We start from the raw sequence: 16,842 nt of genomic DNA, 5'->3' as shown, positions 1-16,842 counted from the left end.
TCACAGCATGCTCCAGTGGGTCAATAATTTTCAAACTTTGATGCAGAAGTTCATGTGGTCTGTTTTGGCTGTGTCTAATTTGAAATCTAGAACTGAGTTTTTTACAAAGGCCGTCATTCCTGTTGATTCTAAGTCGGCCATCGAGACAGCACCTCTTCAACACACTCTGAGCCTCTTCTTGTGTCAAAAATAAAAAGAGATATCAGGAAACTAAATAGGAACGGTAAAACCGTAGAAATTCAGTGGATACGATCCCACGTAGATAGTGATGGCAATGGAAAACCATATTTCTCAGCAGAGGGGGGTACGGAAATAGGTTCATAACTATTTAAATTAGCAGGAAAGGGGTACGTAACTATAGAACAGAGTTATATTCCTTTAAATTTCCTTAGGAGAAGTATTTCAGAGAATCTTATGGAATCAGGAATGATTGGAATGAGTTCAGTCGTAGGTCACGTAGAGTGGCTGTGGCTAATTTCAGACTGGGTACAGACACAACTGCTTAGCCGAACATCTCAGTAGAATAGGCATTTTAACTAACAACCCTATTTGCAAAACACATACTATGAATAAGCAGCACTTGCTCGTCTGTCCGAACCTTGATACTAAATTACAACATAGGGGTGATGTTCTCCAGCTGTATTGGATGGCCAGGCATCTTATGTCCTGAGCACATGGTTGTTTCGCCTCTAATCACTGAAGATTTTTAAGATTTTAATTGTGATAGGTTTATGTCTTAATTTTTTGGTACTAGTGAGACTTGAATTTTAGTGCTGTAAATTTTAAGCGTTTTTAATATTTTGGTGATGTAATTTTGCATTTACTGTTTTGGTTTTAGCTGAATTTACTGTTTTGTTCTTCCAGTAAGTTGACAGATATAAGATTTTGGTATTGTTTAAGGCTAAAGATTGTAAAGGACTCAAATTATGTTGAATGGAATTTTTCGTTTTTAATTTAATGTGTCAATTTGGTAACTAATCCTATTTTCAGAGCGCGAGCATCAATGATTTAATGTAAATAATTTTCTCCCATTGGCAGTCTTTATCTGCTAAAGTTTTGGTGATAAAATGATTTTTGGTGATTTTGGTGATAAAGCTAGAAAATTGGTTGTGTTAAATACCTTGATTTTTATCCTTGTTAAGTCTCCCATTTGAATTTTTGCGTTCAAAATTTGCTAGGTGGAAATTTACTCATTGATATGTTGAACCAGCGACTTGCTGAAATTGCATATGCTTCTAGCAGATTTTTGCGCTCATTGCATTAAAGTTTCTATTGGACATAAACAATTTTAACTGCTTCTTTTCTCTTTAACTGCATTGAATGAGATAATGTGTTTTCCATCAATCGCAAAAGCGCTCTACTTCCTGTAATGAATAAATGACGTGTTTTACGATGTTTATATACTGAAGAACAAATGCAGAAATATTTTTCAAATGTGATTACTTTTCTAAAAGATTTAAAAAAGAGTTTTCCTTAATAATTATAATTTGCCTGTATTGAAAACAGTATATATTTAGACAACATAAACGAAGGCGCCTTTTTAAATACCCCAGAATTATACTAACCCAATTTTATTCCCCTCTTAAATCGTTTAAAGATAAAACTACATTTCCGAATTGCATATACTTAAATTAAACTTCAATCATTATTGCCTTCCTTTGTCTCTGAGAAGAAAACAAGAAGAGGGAAGCTTCTACTTTAAAAGCCCAAAAAGCATGCTTTGAAAATATAGCATATTGATAGATTCTGATGATTAAATCAAAACTAGATATGCAGAAGATTATTAGATTTTGATGATCTAATGATTGTCTACACGTTTAGGTTTTATTTAACCATAAGGTGATAAAAATTTAATAATGTAATGATTTTAATAGTATAATGACTATCTACGTCTTTGGGTTTTAACAACGTTGTTCAGGTTTTCAACCTTCGTTTAACATAATAATAATAATTTTTTTCAACAAACGTTTATGAAGTAATAATTAATAAATAGTTAATAATATAATAAATTTCATTAGTAAATAATTAATAATGTAATAAATAGCTAATAATTAGTAAAATTTGAATTTTGCTTCGCTTCAAAACATTCTGTTTTCACAATGAGTATATTTCAGGTAAATTTTGGTAAAATTCAGTTTTCACCAGCTGAGAAAAAATGGAATATTCTAGTTTTTCTTTATCTTCATCTAACAAGTTATGTATTTAACTGTATGTTTCTTTCATTAGCTTTCGAATTATCGTCCGCATTAGATCTACAAGAAAACCAATTGAATCGAAACACTAACTAGCACAAAATCACCAAAGTAAAAGTCAACTGGTTGCAACAGTCAACTGGTCAACAGGGTTGCAAGTACTAAAATTCTCAATTAGAAGTCCTTGACATTCATACTACTGAAACTCAGGAACAAAACGCAAACAAAAGTAGCTCGAAAGTATTGAAATTGAAATTATATTATAAAATTATATTATAATATATTGAAAAATTATAATCAAGTGGGAATAAATTAGCTAACATTTCCACCAGTCGATTTTCTCAACAACTAGGAATACGCTTACTCGTTTATAAATGTTTATAAACTCGTTATATATAAATTATTTGTTTATATTCACTGCTTTCATCAGAGGTAAACTGGTGACAGAAATCTACAACAACAAGAGTAATTTAATGCATACAAATTTTTTCATGCTTTTTTTTGCATGCAGTTTTTATTTAGATGACCTTTGAGTCTTCTTAAAGCGCAAAAATTTGAATTTCCAGAACAAGGCTAGTAGCATAAAAATGGGGGTTCTGCATCAGAAGGAGCGAGGAGCTAAGGGCGTGGCTAATGACGTCACAGGTGCATCCTTCAACGTCATCAATGACATTGAAGACGTTGACACCGAGGGGACGTCTTCACAAGTTGAGTTGAGTTGTTTTTAGATTGCTAGTTGAGTTGCAGACCTCCTGCTCTTCATTTAAAGTTAGTTTTTTTAATTGGCAACGGGAAATATCTTCTGCATCTTAATTTTGATGATATGGCGATGCTGCCCTCTATTGATGAAAAAGTTTTAGAAATATATTTTAAGTCTGGTCTTAAAATTATTCAATGCACGACTCTTAAAACAATATAAGAGAAACAAATATAAAAAATACTTTCCTTTAATGATAGTTCATTATGTCATGAAAATGAAACTACAAGATAATTTGTTTTTTATTACTTTTATTCGGATACTTTCTTTGATAGACTTTCTTTGGTATCGTACTCTGCGTTTTTCCATTTATCTCCACACGAAGAAATCCTAACATGGCAAATATGGTAATCGTATTGTCTAACAAACAGGTCCACCTCGACCTAACCAGTTTGCATACGGACCGGTTATTGAACTGCCATAATCTACGCCCTCTACAGGCGCTTAAACGCGTCATTTCCAGATACAGATTCTACGACAAAAAATTTTTCTTATTTTGGTCTCTCTATTAAACTTTAAAATTTTCCTAGTTATTTTCTGAGAACCCTGTATTTTTATCTGCTGTTGTCTAAATACAAGAAAAATTTCTAAAAATCTCACAAAAGAAAGACAATACATTTGTAGCAACGTGTATATTCATCATTATCATGTGTATATAAATCCTCTTATGTACAAAATCAATACTTTATCTTTTAGCCACTATATTAACATCATCTTATAGAACATTGTTGGTGATTTATATGTATTATGGTATCCGGCTTCGTTCGGGTACCATTTTTTTAAAAATGGTTTTTATTTTAACTGTAAACATATTAATTTGAAGATAAGCATATAAATGACTGAAAACAGCTTAAAACTTAATAACAAAGTAATTTTTAATTTTGAAAAATAATGAAAAAAAGGATAATTTTTGCTTAAATTTTGCCTTTACGGCAACAACCACGGTGAACAATGTATACATAAATATGTATTTTTGTTGTGTAGATAATTGTCTGATCGTGTTATAAAAAACTAGGTGAGTTATTTTCTGATTTAAGAAAATCTTAATTTTATTTGATTCTGAATTATTTATTTTAATGCTTTAATTTTGGGAAAAAACAGATGCTTCTAAGAATATTATTTAGTTTCAAAGAATATTATTTATTTTCCTTTTATTTGCAATTTCTGTCCAAGCTTTCATTCATTGTGAAAAGAAGCAGGGAAGGGAGGCAATTTTGCTAAATCATGATTTGTGCGTTTCCTTTAGAATGTTCTAGAAGAAATTTCATTGTGCAATTGACCTTTAGGACAGGAAGTACGTGGCAGAAGGGTCAGAGGTTGCCACTTAACTTTCGATGTAGGTCATTCTGGTTTTGGCGATCGGGGTCCGGTTGTTTTCTAAGTGAAGAGGGGCGCGCATGTGTGATCACCCTAATTCGGTTATTCGGGGAAAGAAACGTAAATTTTGTCCAGATTAAGGGGGCGATAAATGAAGCCATTGTGGGATCCCGTGTTGGTGAAGGAGACGAAGAAAATTCGAGTTTGAATCACTTACTTTTGGACTGACCTTTGACTAAGACTGTAACTTCGAACTTGCTCTTGGGTTGAGCGATAGAAAGGAGGAGATGTAATTTCGTCGTGAGACTGTGCTTCCGGCAGAGAACGGCAGTTATGCTATCCGGCCGCCGACTTGCTATCGGAAAAACCAAGGACGATGAGGACTTTCTCAAGTATCTTAAAAATAAGAAATTTTCCTCCAGCGTGTGTTAAATTCCTAACATTTATCGGCCAAGTTCCACCATGTCAATGTGAGATTCTATCCTCGACAGCCAGCCAGCGAACTTTGAAGATTCTGCTCGGGTGCTTGTTTCCAGTGGCAAATTTTCTTCGATGCTGAGCTTGCGGATGTGTTGCTGAAAAATGATGGAGGAGGCGTTCTTCTATATTTCGGTCAGTGATCCTGAAAACGTGAGACTCATTAGACGTCAGTGTTCCCCTTACGGAATGTATTACTCACAGGACTTAAAGGAGGACTATTTATCCCTGATTTCTCCTTGAATGCAAGGCCAGCCCGAGACATTTCCGGATGCGTTTTAAGTCGTCTACATAACAAATAAGTTTTGATTTGGTTATCAATTTTCATATGAACTTTTGGGAATTGGAACTTTACTTTAAATTGAATCTCTAAATTAATTCTAAAGGAAAAATTTGCCTCCCTTTTCCCCTTCTTAATTTACCGAGACAAACCGGAAAGTCTTAATTAGGAAATTGTGGCACAAAAATATAATTTGTTTGTGTAATCATCCTTAGAATAGATGTTGAATTTCAGATAATGTGTTTCTTTTAACATCTTAGAATATACTGCAGTAATTCAAGTTAAATTAAATGAGTCATATAGTAGATTTGCAAATCATTGATTTAAATGTAAAAAAAAAAGAAAAGAAAAAGAAAATGATAAATTGAAAAATTCGCTTGTGTCTAAAATAAGAAAATTGAACTGCAACTAAAATAAGAAACCTGTAACTAAAATAAGAAAATAAAATTGAGTCTATGATTAGGATAAGATTTAATTTTAATTGTTGAGGAATTTGAATAAACTTGTATTTTAACCTGGAAACCTATTACTTATGTTTTCTTTATATCTTTTATGTGTTTTCTTATATATATATATTGATTTTACATCTTGTTTATACGACCCTCTCGCGGCACAGTCCCGGATGCTTAATACACAACGCAATTTGCACTTTATTTTCATTTATACGATCACTAAAAGTGTGGAAATTAGCTAACTCTTAAGAGTTTAGTTCTCAGTTGATATTTAGTTAGTTACGGTTTCACCTGTCTGTTTCTGCATTAGTTTCCTTCCTAAGAGGAAGTAGTAACACAACAGTTTTTTTTTAATTTGTATTTATGTTTACACTTGTTTTGTATGCAATGAAGAAAAATAATTAAGAAATATTCATATATTCTTGAGATATATCAAAATGTATAGTATTTAGTGTTTTTTCCTATTATTGCATTCAAAATCTAAAAATAAAAAGTAACAATTCAACTTCTAATTAATATTTCTAAAATCTTCCGCTTCAGAGCATGCATTAGATTATATGAAACATGTATAGAAAGTTTTAATTTCATCCATAAAATTTTGTGTTATGGCTGTTACCACTGGCAATATTTACAGAAAAAAGCATTTTTCAGGAAACGAGTTAAAATTTTCATAAAGCAAATTTTTAGTGAAAGATGCATCCATGACATTTAAAATTCCCCTGCTTTGTTATTGACACCTTGTTTTTTTTTCACACACATTGCGCTTTTTCTTTCGAACAAAGTGTAATTTTTTCTTTGGGTTTTTGTAAAACTTGTGGAATGCCGCCAAGAGTCATGATTTTGCACTTTATCCAAGTTTTCGAATTACCTGTTCAGTGTAAAATTCAGGACACATACCTAACCTTGAAAATGCTTCGAGCAAATCCATAAATCCGTCATTAAATAACATTGAGAGCATTAGGTTATATGATAACAAATGAAAAAGATAGTGCAAAAATTGAAGGTTTTCTGACGATTGTGAATAATTATACTACGGTAACACAGTAATTACAAAACTGCTTTCGAAAAGCGAAATAAATGGAACCTAGGCGGTTTCTTAGCAATACCAAATTATCAAAATTTTCATAATTTTTTTGTGTATTATGGTATTTTATTCACAATTATGATATAGTCTTAGAAACATTGTTATAGCAAAAATATTCGACAGTAAATATTAAGTAATTCAGTTTTTCTTTGAAATTGCACGACTTACGTACTTCTTCGAAGCAATCTGACGATAATCAGAGGCACCTCATGTTACGATTATTATGATGTTTGAAATCTGAGATATTATGTTGAGAACCATAAAAAATAATCGAAGAATTTTTTTAGATCATGTTTCACTGCATTATTGCTAGGTATAACGGGTTGCACGACAGACAGGAATGTTTACCGTCATAGGTGTTTTAAGTCGAAAACATACTCACAGTCCTTGAGTTCATCAAAATGTTATCTAAGATCATTTATAATTGTAAGGCTTCGTTGCTTGATTGCTAATTTTTTAAAGTGGTGTAATCTCTAAAATATTTCCAATATAGTTACTTAAAAAAATTCTCATGTGATGGGATTTGTTCCATTCAAGGCCGCGTATTTCAAGTATAGACATGTGTCTTGGTTATCTCTAATCATATATTAAGTTAACCTTTTATTTTTTTATAAGTTTTTCTATTAGTCTAGGGGCATCTTAACAGAAAATCGTCTACTGTTATTTGCTACTAACTTCGATTGCAATTTCCAGGAATAGGTTATGCCATCTGTTTCATTGACTTGTACATGGGCATGTACTATAACACTATTATTGCTTGGGCCTTCTATTACCTCTTCGCTTCCTTCACTTACGAGCTTCCTTGGACGAGATGCGATAACCCGTGGAACACACCCAATTGCCTCACCCTAGCTGAGAGAAGCCTCAACTCCACAACCGAATCTAAAAGCCCCGCACAAGAATATTTTGAGTAAGTTTTCTTTAGAATTTTCTTTCATCCCATGAAACCTATCATTTATTATTAAATTATTTCCATATTTTGAGTTATAAATTATTGTTGTAATGATAAACAGCTAGACTGTGTAGCATACTCAAAATGAACAGATCGTTGAAAGCTATAATTGTGATGCAAAGTTATTTAGAACGATTGGTCAGATTCAGAATAACATATTAATTCTGAGTTTATTAACTGCTGTACTACAGTCTGTGATATAATATATATTAAACCGATGCACGGAAAACGGAAAAGGAAAACTATTAGTTTTTTAATGTTACTAAAATATAAATGTGATGTTTTCTTAATGAATCTTTAGAATGTTGGAACTTTGTGTTTTGCAGCTGGGCTTTTAGGTCAACCAGATCTTACACCACGCTATATTTTCTTTTGAAGGCAGTCAAAAATGTGCTTGTGTCATACTTGCATATAAAATTTTAGGATCTAAAATAAAATGCATTACTATTGATGCAGACAAGATTAAACAAAAAATATGTTTGGAAAAAGTGTAGCAAGAACATTATTATCTTCTTGATTTTGTTTATATAACTAAAGCAAATGACATGCATAGAGGTGTTCTATATGTCTGAAATCATAACCACAGCAATCTGGATATCCATTGGTAATTTTGCATTATTTAACAGCGCAATTTTGAAGATATATCGAATAATTTCAGTGGATGGGATTAAAAGAGTTTGGAAAAAGTTGAGGTATTGCTATTACATCTTCTGCAAAAGCAAAGTAACAGCAGACCTTTAATGAGATCTCGTAATTCAAAATAATTTATGGGATTCTTAACTCAAAGTAGCTCCAGACTTAAGGATAGAACTGATGACCATTCTATATAAAACATGGACTGTTTTTTTCATTTCAAGTGTCATTCTTTTATATATAATATTTTTATTATTTATCCCTCTTCGTTACGTACGTGTTCCTTTTTTATTACATATTTAAAAAATAAAAGTATTTCAAATCAAGTCAAGCAATTTGAAGGATCATGTACATTCTAATGTGAGGAAAAAAGGTAGTGCATTATATACCATCACCAGAATTTACATAATTTTTAAAAATTATTATTCGCTAAGTAAATATTGAAGAAATTGAGATAAACATTTAATATCATTTATAATATAGTTTTGGAGTTAAAGAAGTTATAAAATTTTGCTAACATCTAGATTGTTAAAATAATGTGCCACCCGTTCGTACAGGTTCGTATTTGTCCTTTTTAATTGGCATTAATATGACATTAATTTATGCAAAGATTTTTCACTAAAGCAGGGCTTCTTAAACTTTTTTCACCCGCAACCCCTTTTCATCACTGAGTTTTTTTCGTAACCCCAGGACCCCATAATATTTACAAAAAAAATTGTGGGACCCCCAATAAGTATTGCGCAAATCCAACACACCCGTGAGTGAAACTGTCAATTTTTTCTCTTGTACTGTAATATATTATAAGGTATTTTTTCCACTTTCTTCGCGTGCCTTCGTGGTGTAATGGCCAACACACTAGGCCAATATTTCAGAGATCCAAGGTTCGATTCCCTTGCTAAATTTTCATCTCTCCGGCTTCCAAAAAATACCTTTTGTCTCTACAGTGGTGCCCGAACTAAACGGGTGTTGGATGATGATTCTCCTCACCCAGGATTTGGCGACTGGGTTCCCTAAAAAAAACCCAGTCGCCCTTTAAAAGGAGGAGTATATAAGGTATTTCCCCCACCTTCTAGGCGTGCCTTCGTGGTGCAATGGCAAGTACATTGGGCCGGTATTCCAGAGGTCCGCGGTTTGATTCCCGGCGAAGGCGATTGCTCATTTTTCATCTCTCCGGCTTCCAAAAAATACTTAATATCTGTACAATACTATTGCAGTTTTAGATTATTAACTTTAATTTCTAATTTTAAATCCTAGAACAATGTGAAAATTTTAAATAAGTAATGACAGCTTCACGTGCAAAGCAAGGAAAATGAACGTTTATATTATAAAAAAATTGCGCCAAAAGCTTTTCGTTTTTTTCCCCTTTGTCTGTATTGTCTTATCTTTATCTATTTTCAGATACATTGTGTAAAAATATTTGGTAATTGTAAAATTATTATAATAAGTTAAAGAAATATCGAAACTGCTAAAATTTTTGGCGACCCCTTGCTGCAGGTCCCGCGACCCTGGGGGTGTCGCGACCCACAGTTTAAGAAACCCTGAGCTATGGTACACGACTGTTATGATATTAGTAGTTTATAAACAATTCATCAGTTGCATTAAAAAGTGAGTTCGTTAAAAGTGAGTGTATATCTATAAACATAAAAATATTAAGACATTATACTTTGTACAACTCACATTAGAAGTATGAGTTGCTGATTTTACGGTGACATTCAGTAATGTATAATGACGATTGCACGAAATTCAAGCAGTGGTGCTGAAAGCAAATTGTAACCCACTTGTTTTTAACTCCAGTGCTTATTAGACAAACGCGAAAAAAATAACATTCTGCCTTGTTTAAAACTGCAAAACACTTTCATTATGAAACTGTACTTTGTTAGGAATTATAACACTGCCAAGGTGTAGCAAAACAACAAGGAGAAAATTTTCATTTCGGCTTAACGGCAGAAAATTAAAATCTTCTATCAGATAATGATATGCTATTTAAAAAAAAAAAAAAAAAAAAAAAAAAAAAAAAAAAACATAATCTATCATCAAAAAAGGGATTTTCACCTATCACAGGTTATATAACTTCAGAAAATCCCATTTGCTTTGAAGAGTATGATGGCAGAAACCAAAGAATAATAAACCTCAATAAAGTGATCCATTGCCTCTTCTACCAAAAGTTTCCGACTTCTCCTATCTCTAGCACCATATTTCTTAGAGCTGCAACAACTTTCTTGAGCATATATTTATACATAAGGACTTCAAGACGGGGGAGGGTGAGTATAGAGGCATTATATTTGCTATGATGAAAGGGAGGCACTAGATGCTAGAACTCGTTATCAGTAAGTGATAGCGTTGCGTTTTAGTCGGTTGTCTCGGCTTTAATGAGACAATCGATTATTTCTGTGTCCATCGCTGTGCTTAAAGACTTCCTAGAACTGGGAACGCACCTTCCATTCTTCCCCTACCCTGCGAAAGAGATGTGAGGGGAGGGTGTCAGATAAGTGTCATCTGTCACCTCTTTGTTGCTGTGACCTCGGTTGTTTATTCTAAAGGGTGGGTGAGTTTCTTTTCAAGTGTCACTTGGGTCTCATATACTTTAAAGAGTTTTTGAGATTCATTTTATAGTGGATGTTGAAAAGTAGGTAGAAACTTGGGAATCTTTTTTTTTTTTTTTTTTTTTTTTTTTTTTTACTTCTTACATGCAAGTCTTATTAATATTATTTAACTTATGTATGTAGGCCAGCCAAAATTTTTCAAGAAAATTTAATGCTTTGATTTATTGATGGGAACATAGGTTTCTGTCAATGATGAATATTATTCCATATTTTTACGAATTAGCCTGTAGTTACGTATGTGAAAAGAGACGGTACGAAAAAATTTCATACAGGTTCAGCGACCCGGTCCTTTAATATCCCTTCTTTCCATTTTTTTTTTTTTTTTTTTTTTTTTTTTTTTTTTTTTCCCTACAACTAAAATTACACATAGTTGTGTACAGAGTGCTCGAGAAAGATGACTACAAGCTTTCTCTCCTTGTTCAAGCGTTAGGTATACTTCAAATTAAGAAAGTATGTTTACTGTTTACAAACCTAAATATTATTGTATTAAAAGGGAAGAAATGAAGCAAATATTAGCTGAAAGAATTTCTATTACTGCTTAATAACATGCACATGATAATGTTAATTGCTGATTGCACATGATGCAATTATTTTTTAATAGCTGGTGATTTTTGCTTGGGACAATGTCTGATGCATCTCATTAAACGTTTCGTGGTAAAGCGCAAAGTTTTGAATACCTATCGTAAAGTATCCTCTTCTTTCTTTATATCAGACGATCTCCATTATAAAATCAAACAGTTCCTGAACTCTTTTTTAACAATAGGTTAAACTTCTTGTACATCAGACGCTCTTTATCTTCTTCACTATGGCTGCTTTCAACAGTCTTCTGGAATTATTAGACCATCCATGTCTTCGTTTGCCATTTCATGACCGTCATTCTCGATTAATTCTTTGATTTTTCCTACTTCCCTATCTGAAAATCTTCGACACCTATTGCTTTTACAATTTGTACAATTTCCTCGGCTTCATTTTTCAATCCGTGGAAATCCTTTAAAATTGTTGGCAACTTCTGGCCAGAGCTGATACCAGCAAGCATTCATTGTTGAAGAATTCACTTGTTCCTATGCGAATTTAATCATTTCTGTGCAATGTCTTCTGTTGAACTGCTCACAAAATACTATTAATGTGTCTTCATTTTCTCCATCTAGTGTTTTATTTGCAGAGATGTAAACATGCCTGATATTTTGAAATATGATTACTTTAAATGTTTCTATGATTCCCTAATACATTGGTTGTATTCAGAAAGCAATAAAATCTCTACATTAAGGTGCAATGTCGTGAGAGTTTCAGCGTCGTGTCTTATTGGAGCATTATCAAGAATTAGAAGAACGTTAAAGAAGAAGTATTTCATTCTAAGCGATGTTTGACTTTTTTAATAAATGAATTTTCAAACCGGTCGTTGAAAATAACTATTGCTACGTAACAGACGCTATGGATCGTATCGCAGGTAATTGAAATTCTCGCACTGGGCAAATTAAATGGACGCAATTAAGAAAGCGCGTAAACGTCGACTAGCATTCTGCAAGTCCGCTTTCGGCAAGGATTTATTGCACATCTATCAGAACTACTATTTCGTCTTTTTTGGCGAACATGTGGGTGTCCTGAGAAGAACAGTGAGTTTACTTTAAACTATGTCCGATGAAATTGTAAAGATATGACAAAGATGGGGTGGCTAAATACCTTTTATTCTTCACAGTTTACAGCTGCTCCCGCACTTCGGGATATAAAGACCAATACTTGTGGTCTGATCGTAAAAAAATAAGAACTACAAACTAACTAAATTTAAATAAGAGCTAAACTCAAATACTTTACAAAGGCTAGTAACACTAAGATTGGCCTTCTAGATCTTTACGTATGTAGTATGCAGAATGCGGGAAAACTACAATACGTGTTCAAGAGGACTAAATTTCTGGCCTTAAAGGCGGACAACAACTGACTGAAAAGCATGCGTTAAATAAGTTGGCGAGAAGTCTCTCTCTCTCTCTAACTCCTTCTTGGCTAAAAGCCACAACTTAAATACTCAACAGTTTGCAAGCTCAATTTGCATACTAAAACAAACCGCGTTTATTCTGCCCGAAAGTGGAAAATAAGAGGCGACAGTAACGTTTTAAAATAAAATAAGCGTTAGTCAAACTTATACATCCAGTTACAAAATTTCTCAAAATGAGGCACAGAATTTTAAATGAGACATTTCAACGTTGCATCTGTTTGGATCTAAGAGTTTTCTTAATAAGTTTCATAAACAAAAGTTTCATACCTTTACCTACGAATCGCGGAGATATTAGTAATTATAATCGTTTCATGGGATCAGCTACAACGTGAGCAACGAATGCTGTTTTGCCTAATATGCAACAATTAATCATCGAAAATCACAGATTTTGTATTGTAATTTTTTCCTAATGAAAATCTATTCAAAACGACTCAAAAATATACACGGAAAGTGATCTATTTCCTCTCCAATATTTCAGCGAATTTTTGACTGAAAAATCTGAATATGCTTGTGTTTAATTTATGGAAGCGTTTTACTAAATGGACTTCTCAATTTGCATGGAGTTCGTAAAAACTGAGTACTTTTATTTACAGAAATCACCCAAGACAATGTTCAAATATTTCCAAAAATTGTCTACTTTATTTTGAGAAACTTTGTGGCTAAATCTAATATGCCAAAAAATAAAGCTTGTAATCATCTTTGCTAAATACCCTGCATAATATTTGTTATTAAATTTTAAATCGTTAGACTAGATTATTAATGTAGAATTTATTTTCTATTTATCTTTATTTATTTATTTATTTATTTATTGTAATTTTTGCACCAAATAAATCCCTATTAATGCAACATTTCTTTCATTAAACAGATTTTTTTTTTTTTTTTTTTTTTTTTTTAATGGATTTTGTGATAGGGAAATGTAAGAAAATCCAAGCAGAGATCAAGACTACTGTTTCTCTTGCTGTTTGCTGTCTCTGCATATGTAATGTATATGCATATTGCTGCATATGTAATGTTTGCTGTCTCTGCATATGTATGAAAACTGAAACTATGCTAAGAGTGAAAGATTATTAACTATGACGAGCAGCAACCGAAATCTGCAATCCAAATTTTCTTACTTTTATACTCAGTTGTCTAATTTCCCGTACGTTAAGATTTATTACCGTACGTTACGATTACTTATCTAGTTTACATAATTCATAAGAAGATATCTAAGAAAAATTACAGAAGGTGTTTACGCATTTTTAGAACGATTTTCATAAATAATTTTTAAAAAAGCACATGTTTTGGAATAAACATTTCTGGCAACAGCTTATCATTTGAAATGAGAAATATTGTCTGCTACTTTATAATTTAGTCTTCTTTCAAAACATCGTATGTAAATAAGTTGTGGTCTTAAGGATATGATTTTGCGCTTTCCGAATAGAAATACTCATTTCGTGTAAATAAAAAATGTTGTGAAATGCATCGTATTAAAATTTCTAATAATAAATTAAGCAATATCGGAAAGGGAAAAACCATCAGTCATTACTTCTACATGGAAAGAAGACTCCAAACGAATACCCGAAAAAGGTACGTACTGTTTCTAAAGTTTCTAAACTTAAACCTTTGGTAACGAGAGATAAATTCAGGGAGGCAAAAATAAATTGCAGAATCTTTAAATACATCTTTAGTCTCAAGAAATAACACAATAAACCGAGATGTACAACTTAAAAAGCTAAAAAACGTAATGTTCACCAGCTTTTGCATAGGCAAGGGGCTCAACTCAGAACAATTTGTAAAAACCCTGTATGAAAACTATTTAGCAGGACATACATGGAAATAAACTGTGACCCTTGAGAAGTATGAATTTACTTAAATGATTGAGGAAAAAAAGAAAAAAAAAAAAAAAAAGGTCTATTCATGATTCGGAAACAAAGAGATAGAAATATACAAACCTACCTTCCTCAAAACACAGAAAGTTTCAATAAGAGTTTTATGACTGTCGCAGAATTCTCCTACAGTGGGAATAAAATCAACTCATCGTACACTCAAGACAAAGTTTTACGTTCGGTTATTACAGCTCTACCCGACAAGACGGCTTCTGACCTAAGCTGTCCTGTAGGACAACGAACAGGATGATGCCATCCCACGGAAGGAAGAAACCACTATCAGAGTACCACAGCGAAGGGCCGGGTGGTGGATTAGATGTGGTAAATTGAATGATAATCATAAGAAAATGAAAGTTTTTGTTATGAAGGCTATTGTGCCTTGGGCAGTAGGTGCTTCGTACGGTTAGGTTAGCTTAGGTTATTTAATTACGGCAAAGCCTCGAGGGCTATCTGCCTAAGGGGGGATGCCTTCGTGGAGGACTTTATAAGGTAACTGGCTCGTATACACGTTACACAAGGAGAAAACTATGAAAACACCCATGCAGCCAGCCCGTTCGCGGGATCTTCGTACGATTAGAAAAAGAAAAAAAGGATTTGGGATGAAAACTATGTCTTGAAGAGAAAATGTAAAAAGCATTGATATGAAAGTTAGGCGTGGTTATTGGAAATTTGGACTTAAAGAACTAGAATATACACCACAACCAAAGCGCACATGATTTGTGAATAAACATATTTTGACAAAATTTTCGTAAAGGAACTAATAGTAAAGAGAAGCTATTTTAACATATCTAGCAAAGTTACAGAACTCTGATGTTAAAAATTAGAATAATAATAATAATAAAAATAATTTTAAAAAAGTAAAGTACAATGCTATTGTTAAGCAGTTAAAAAGGAAAAACATTGAACATTAAAGAGAAGAATAGATTCTACATCTGGCTATGGGAAACAGTAAGTGTTGAAGAGCTGCAGCGTGAAATTATTTTGTCTACTAGTTGGCTGAGGCTTGTTTTATATTTTATTAAATTATTGAATCACTGTGGCCAAAAGTGTTCGGGTGGAGCTTTTAGAAGATGTTGCGCATGATGAGTACAATTGAAAACTATATGATCGGGATCAGCAATATTTCCACACTCACAAAGATTACCTGAGCTTAATCCAAAGCGATGAAGGTAGCTCTTGAAAGGGCCATGTCCTGTGGTAAACCAGGTAACTGAGAAAGAGATTGAATACAATTTTGATGAGACTTTAGGAATAAATTTATATGTTCTTCGACCATTTGTACCAGAAATCCATTCTTGTTGCCCCTTTGTCAAAAGAATTTTCCATGTAAATTTTTTAACATAAGAAGAAGGAAGAGGATAAACATAGATAAGCGCAAACCCACAATGATTGGTATACTCTGGAACGTAGCGCAACAGGAAAGGAAATCAATATCCCTGTAAATTTTAGAAAAAGACCCTTCTATCATGGAAATCACGATGCACACTTATACTTCAGAAAAATAGGCTATCAGAAAAAAGGCTTTAAAAATACTCTTTACTTTTTAAACATTAATAAACGGTCCTAAAATTATTTGAAGAATATATAAACATCGTCTGTGTATTGCATTTTCCAATAATTTATGAAACTGTTATATAGAAAGCTGAATACTGTTAAATAGAAACAGAGAATACTGTGAAATATATGGAATAATATGTGAATGAAGCAAATTTTCCTAAAAATTCTGAAAAGTGTTTTTAAACTTCAGTAGTGTGTAGTTTTGTATTAAGGAATTCTTTGCACATTATAACAATAGAAGCGATATATATTTGCTAACTCTTTCAAACTAAATTTTTATCAGTAAACACAAATAAATTTCTACATGGAAATCTTTAAAAGTAGGGCTTCATGGAGGAATACTATTTTTCTAGGATTTGCATTTCAAAATGTTATATCACAGAATCCTTTTTAATTAAAATAACATAATCTTTACTTAGGAAAATATTAAGTAAACACTTTTCCTCATATTTAATAATACAAATTATAACATAACAATTAACATCTTTGTCATAAATAAGATTATTTGCACCACAAAATACAATCTCAAATAAATTTTATAATAAACAGAGACTATAACAAAAATGAATAACTTTTTCAAATTTGTTTTTATCATATTGTTACGAAATGTCCAGGCACGGTAAGATGGCTTCCATGCAAAGCAGTTTTAGGATTGCCATAAAATGGCAAAGAAAGGCAGG

At 32.5% G+C, this 16,842-nt stretch overlaps 1 protein-coding gene across 2 annotated transcripts in view; it reads left to right on the top strand.

The window, feature by feature from the left end:
* The window catches only part of LOC118203956 (sodium-dependent serotonin transporter-like), a 161,419-nt gene that overhangs the window by 107,486 nt on the left and 37,091 nt on the right, over positions 1–16,842 (top strand). For both annotated transcript variants that reach the window (XM_085815687.1, XM_085815680.1), the window contains exon 3: positions 7,253–7,469. In XM_085815687.1, the coding sequence (XP_085671813.1) occupies positions 7,253–7,469 (217 nt within the window). The remainder of the gene's footprint in view (positions 1–7,252; positions 7,470–16,842) is intronic.

This window comes from Stegodyphus dumicola, chromosome 1, assembly GCF_044657685.1.
Source record: "Stegodyphus dumicola isolate Sdum_Otavi_A_Nest chromosome 1, ASM4465768v1".
NCBI lineage: Eukaryota > Metazoa > Arthropoda > Arachnida > Araneae > Eresidae > Stegodyphus > Stegodyphus dumicola.
Note: the sequence above shows the minus strand (reverse complement) of the source record. Positions and strands in the feature narration are given on the sequence as shown.